The 6,531-nt window shown below is 30.6% G+C and overlaps 1 protein-coding gene across 1 annotated transcript; it reads left to right on the top strand.

Moving 5' to 3' along the window:
• The first annotated feature begins 528 nt into the window (after window positions 1-528).
• On the top strand, window positions 529-5,118 carry LOC122400969 (protein tumorous imaginal discs, mitochondrial). Its single transcript, XM_043402782.1, has 5 exons — window positions 529-731; window positions 1,473-1,926; window positions 2,392-2,655; window positions 2,760-3,204; window positions 3,934-5,118. Exons 1-5 carry the CDS (start codon window positions 529-531, stop codon window positions 4,131-4,133), a joined length of 1,566 nt encoding a protein of 521 aa, XP_043258717.1. The 3' UTR covers window positions 4,134-5,118.
• The last annotated feature ends 1,413 nt before the right edge of the window (window positions 5,119-6,531 follow it).

The following is a 6,531-nucleotide window of genomic DNA, read 5'->3' as shown; positions in this document are numbered from 1 at the left end:
TGTTGGAAAGGAAAATCGATTAATGTTAGATCATGTAAGTACAATCAATAATATACGAATACTAAAATACTGTTAAAATATTATATTTACTATTACGAATTGAACATAGTAAACTGGTAAAAATATATTTAAATACTAACGAAATATTAACAAAAATGTGAAGTACGAGGAACTAATTTTTTAATGAGTACGTTCAATGTTTCAAACTTTTAATTGAGACTCGAAGACACGGGTATTTATCCTTGCCTCTGGTTAAAAGCAGCGGGAATAAATGAAAGTAATGGTAATCTCAAAAATTACTTGTCGAATGTAATTACTTTCGACAAAACATTTGTAATCAATATCTAATTTATTCCAACTAATGATCAATTATAATTTTAATGATCCGTCTTCTAGAATGCAAACATTTGTTCTTTGATATACATCAACGTTATTTTTCTACGCAAATTAGGCCTGTGTATATGTGATCCCAATCCCAATTTCTAGAAAGTGTACTGTCTGCTTGATATGTCACGTGATTCTATAACCATGTGTCTTTTACTCAACATGGCGACCGGCAAAGGGCTTACGATTGTATTTCGACCAAAAACTTTTAGTTTAATCAACAGTGGTATTCTAAATAAATTGTCGTGTGGTATTGTGCAAAGATGTAACACATGTCACCGATCTATCACAACAGTAGCGTTGGGTGTCCGCAATTGGAACTCAAAGAAAATAGGAAAATGTAACGTATACCTCTAACCATGAAGAGCACAGATTACATCATTCATTTTTCTGATAATGCGAGTTATATTCCATTAATTTTGAATTTACTAACATGTTAAAGACATTCTGGCGTTCCGAGGCAACCAATTATATATAGTTTCATAAATGTCCTGTAGTTTCTCGTTTGTGATTTTGCTAAAGAATCCTCCAAAGTGGAATATAACCCCACATTTTACAACACATGCTTCTTCGTTTCGTTAAACGCATTTGTTTATAACTGCTGTAAAGGAAACTCTGATCGCCGGTATATTTTCTTAAATGCTATAACATAAATATTTATTGTTACTATCGTAATAGTTTAGTTCCTGAAATTAACTTTTGAAATTTTACAAACCAATATGAACTGGAGACAATATTTTATATTCAATTCTTTGTACTCCTTTAGCCAATTCTTATTCTTCATAACATAATTAATCGTTCTAACAATTGTATGTACATGCGAGTATATTGAAAAAATTATTATATAAAATTATATTCAAATGGTTTATTAATTTTGTCTTTTATGTTGGGAATTAATTAGCAATGGGAAGGCATATGATTAAATGTAAATTAAAATGTATTTTAAATATGTGTAAAGTGCAAAGGATTAATAATAAAATATGTTTTAAAAGATTTTATTTGATAGTACACATTGATGCATTATAAATTTGGCAAGAAAACTTTTTTTCGTTTAAAACATTCTTTTGAAATATAATTACAGATGTGACAGGACATTTCGCTCAAACCCAAAGAGAAATACATACTACAAATCAGCTTTTAAAACTTGATTATTATGAGATATTAGGTGTATCTAAAAATGCTTCGGCAAAGGACATTAAGAAGGCATATTATCAATTGGCTAAAAAATATCATCCTGATACAAATAAAGGAGATCCAAATGCTAGTAAAAAATTTCAAGAGGTTTCTGAAGCTTACGAAGTATTAAGCGATGATAATAAAAGAAAAGACTATGATACATGGGGAGAATCTGCTCATCGAATGGGAATGGGGAATTCTCAGGGTCAAGCCAAAGATTATGGAACTAACTGGGAGTACCCATCATCTGCTAATCCAGAAGAGTTATTTAGATCAATCTTTGGAGATGATGCTTTTCGATCTAATATTTTTAATCGTTTTGATGATTATGCTGAAACGAAATCTGGTTTTGGAGCAGCTCAAGAGGTACATATAAAATGTATACAAGTGTTTTAAAATGATGGGATGAGTCAAAACATATAAATATTTTGTGCAAAGAGAAATTGAAGAGCCCTGTGCCATTTTGCAATCTGAGACTATATTTACAAGATACAAACAGTTAAAGTTTACTCTTAATACATGATATTTATATCCCGATCAGCTAGTTGTGCAATGGCACATGCACACACTCGCACACAAGAGCTACGTGTCCGTGACATGTAAAAACTTTAACTGTTTATATCTTGGATAAAAAAATATCAGATTCCAAAATGGGTAAAGAACTTTCGAATTTCTCTTTGTCAGAGAAATTTATATGTTTTACATTCTACATTTTTGACTTGTTTTATATGAGGAATTACCTTTGTTTCAGTTGTACCACAATTTCAGAATCATCTTGTGTGTGCATGCATGTATATGTATGTATATAGGGTTTTCTTTTTGTTTCTTTAGGTTATTATGAATTTAACATTTTCGCAAGCTGCCAGAGGTGTAAATAAAGATGTTCAACTGAATGTAATCGATACGTGCCCAAAATGTAAAGGTTCCCGTTGTGAGATAGGTACAAAAGCAGTTAAGTGCCAACATTGTAATGGCACTGGAATGGAAACGATTGGTAATGGTCCTTTTGTGATGCGCTACACTTGTCGTTATTGTCGCGGCGACAAGGTATTTATTAAATTTCCGTGTCAGGAATGTGACGGAAAAGGACAATCGGTACGAATTCTACTACATTTTATACTAATTAAAAACACATGAAAGCATTAAATGAATTAACGAATATAGTAATCATTTTCTACGAACGTGTATTTTAAAAACAGGTGCAAAGAAAAAAAATAACAGTTCCAGTTCCAGCTGGTATTGAAGATGGTCAAACAATTCGAATGACTGTGGGTAACAAAGAAGTGTTTATAACATTCCGAGTGGAAAAATCGAAATACTTTCGTAGAGATGGATCAGACATACATACAGATGCTGAAATTTCGTTATCACAAGCAGTACTTGGTGGCACAATAAGAATTGAAGGCATTTATGAGGATCATACTATACAAATACAGTCTGGTACTTCATCCCATACTAAAATTAGACTGAATGGAAAAGGAGTGAAAAAGGTGAATGGCGTAGGATGTGGAGACCATTATGTACACATTAAAATATCAGTACCTACAAAATTAAATAACAAACAATTGGCTTTACTGCAAGCTTATGCCGAGCTTGAGACTGATACTCCTGGCAGTATATATGGTATAACACACAAAACAGATGGTAAGAATAAATGCAATAAATTTTGAGACTGATTATTATAGTTTAAGAGTTAATTATGTATATGTACCTAACAAGAAACTGAAACATATGTGAATTTCCATATTATCATTTTTCTGAAGTACATTAAATTTTAATAATGTGCCTGAAGTCTTTTCAATATCTTGTGTAACATTTTATAACAAATAATCTTTGATTTTGGTAAGTTCACATAAGATTATACGCGTGTGTCGCTTGAGTTTCTTTACATGTACCTGCCATTGCTAGTGAAATAAATGATGTACAAATTTATACATGTGTTTTATTGGTGTTGAGTATAAATAAAATACCAATGTCTATAAAATAAAAACATTAACGAATTATTGAGTTGTTTAATTTGCTTGTTTCACTGTTTAGCATACAGTTTTTCATTGCGTGCTCTTATATCAAGTATTTTTATCATTAGATTATACCTTCTTTTAGGCATGGCAGGTCCAAATGTAAAAACTCAAGTGAGACAGAATACCGACGGTGAACGGGATCATAATGATGGTCTGCTTAATAAGATAAAAAAAGCTATATTTGGATAAATAGAGGTGAGTAACTGTTTAGGATAAAATGTAAAATTTATTTTTGGTGTTAACAATGAATGTGTTGCAAAATATTCATTGTTATCTGTTTTCATTAAGAGAACAACATAATAAGCATTTATTAAATATTTACTATTCTAATAAAACTATTTTTGGTTTTAAGGTACAAAAGAAAGTTATATTGGTCCTCTCGAGTTAGTAGAATCCATACGAATAGCATTAAGTAATGGAGATATTTCTAATACACAAAATTCATTTCCAAAAACTGAAGATTCTGGAGCTAAGCCACGAAATAATACGAAATCGAAATACGATAGTTCGAAAAATGAAGACGTTAACACAAAGCAAAGACAAACATCATAATATTATGACACTATTAGATTTTGTGAGTGGTAGCAAATTATTCGTTCACGTCAGCTGTGGAAGAAATAACGTTCGAAATTAATAAAAGTAAAAGTTAATTGCTATGTAATAGAATCTATATTGCCGCTGCCAACATTAATACAATACGGAACAAAGTCGACTGCAACTTGATGTGTTTATTACAAATGCAATTGTATGCTAATGTTTTCGTTTATTTAATCTATACATACTTGACTTTAAAAAACTTGTACATATTACCACAAATGTGTTGCTCGATTTCCGATTGATAGAATGCGATTGGATGCGCAAAATTGATTTTCGATGATTCCGACACATTTGTGGAAGTATAAATAAATTTCTTTTTAAACCAAAGTACATCGGCAATTGATACAATTTACCGAGTAAGTTACATGTGTATCCATAAAAAAAAAATTGATGATAAAAGGTCGTCTTAATAATATCTATAATACATGTATAATAAATTATACAATGTGTTATATTTACACTTATGGTCAACCATTAGGTCCTTTACTTTCATACTATCCAAAACGAATTCATAATGCAATGATGCCTTGGAAATTGGCCGGTTGCTATCCCTACCAGTTCTTAAAACTGACTACCTACTTGCACCGTGTTATGTATGTCTATCTCACTTACACTTTCTGAAAGAAAGAGACGCGCGGGACTTTCTGAAAGATTTCCCTCTAACTTTAGCTAATTTCAGTCCCAAACATCGCCCAATATCCAAGGCATTATTGTATGCACAATTAAACATGCATGTATGCAAGTAAACATAGGAGAAAGGATGAATAGGTGCAAAGAAAACATTATGTAAATATAAATAGAATTTATTATTTTATTCAAATTGTTTACACGTGTAAAAGAAAGACAAATAATTTAGTTTGTGTAGGTATGGTTACATTTAATGTTGAAAGTCTCTTTTCAACAATTTTCTTTTTCATTTTTTCCATTCCCTTAGACATGTGTTCGCGTGATTTCTAAAATAAGTTTCTCAATTAAAGAATTTTATAAGTGTTTTAATATAAAAGGCGTAAATTTTGTATGAAAGAAGTGAATTGTAACTAGTAATAAACATAACAGTAATTGTTTACATAAAGTATCTTTTAGAAATAAATAAAAGAATATTAAGGTTGTTTCTTAAAGACTTTCTTGTAGTCAGTAATATTATACTTTAATTTAAAATGCATGCTTATTTAAATTTACGGATAATTTAGAGCTTTGAAACTTCTAGTTTTATTAACTAAGTTGACTTAATAATTTCTATATTATGAAATTATTTGATAAATACAACACAAACTATTATATTAATTTATATACACTAACATAAAAATGAAAAACAAAGTACTGTTAATATATATTTTGTAGTTTTATTAATTGTAATATTTGAGGCTTTATCTTTGATGCATAAAGAATAGATAATTGGGAAAATTTATTAATGCTACTTGTATTTATAGTGATTAAAATGTTTTAATTTAACTCTTTTTTACAATAATTTCGAAAAATATAAATGATCTTTTGGGCATATTTTATTATTATACTTTATACTATTGACTATATAAATACCTACTTAAAAGAAAGAGTAAAATGTAATGGATTTTCCAATAAGAAAAATAGAACTTTGAATTTAAATAAAATAAAATCCATAAAAGATAATCTGGTGCTTATTGTTTTATTTTGATGTACATTTGATGATATTATATGTATATAAAATATATAATATCACTTGAATGATCACCACGATTACATTTGGTGGAGTAAATACATTAAACCTTAAGTAAGACCTAAGACTTCGAATAAAATTCGCAGCAGAGAAGTCTAGGGAATGCCTAATTTTTCAGAACGTTGTGAAATCGATAAATTCTCAGTAACATTTTTTTTTATAATAGTAATATTCTTTTCGTTTCTTGTACTACGTGAACGCGTTGGAATATGTATATTGATCGACAACTAAACCACTGGCTTCAAACAGAGATACTGGACGGAGGCCCGGGTGCACCGGGGACACCTCATTCCACTTTCTCACACTATGCCAAATCACACGTACTGTGAGCTCGTAGCGTTTCGGAGAGTCGACAAAGACAAACTGACACATGCCCTCTTTCTCGATTCTCCGAAGCTGCTCGAAGTAATTTCGGACCGTCTCGTGGGAGTCGGGAGAAAAAGGCTCACATTTGCTTTCTCGCTTTTAAACAACTGAAATTTGACCTCACGTCAACGGCATTCGATTTGGAATCTCGAAATGCCCAGGCATTTTTACTTACATGTATGTACGCTCATATACATACAGGGTGTTCGGCTACCTCTAACAAAAATTTTAATGAGCGATAGTAGAGGCCAAAATAAGACGAAAATCAAGAATACTAATTTGTTGATGGAG

The sequence above is a fragment of the Colletes gigas genome, unplaced genomic scaffold, assembly GCF_013123115.1.
Source record: "Colletes gigas isolate AHSC1104 unplaced genomic scaffold, ASM1312311v1 Colletes_gigas_Sc00021, whole genome shotgun sequence".
Taxonomy (NCBI): Eukaryota; Metazoa; Arthropoda; class Insecta; order Hymenoptera; family Colletidae; genus Colletes; species Colletes gigas.
This window is presented reverse-complemented; position numbering and strand designations above follow the sequence as displayed.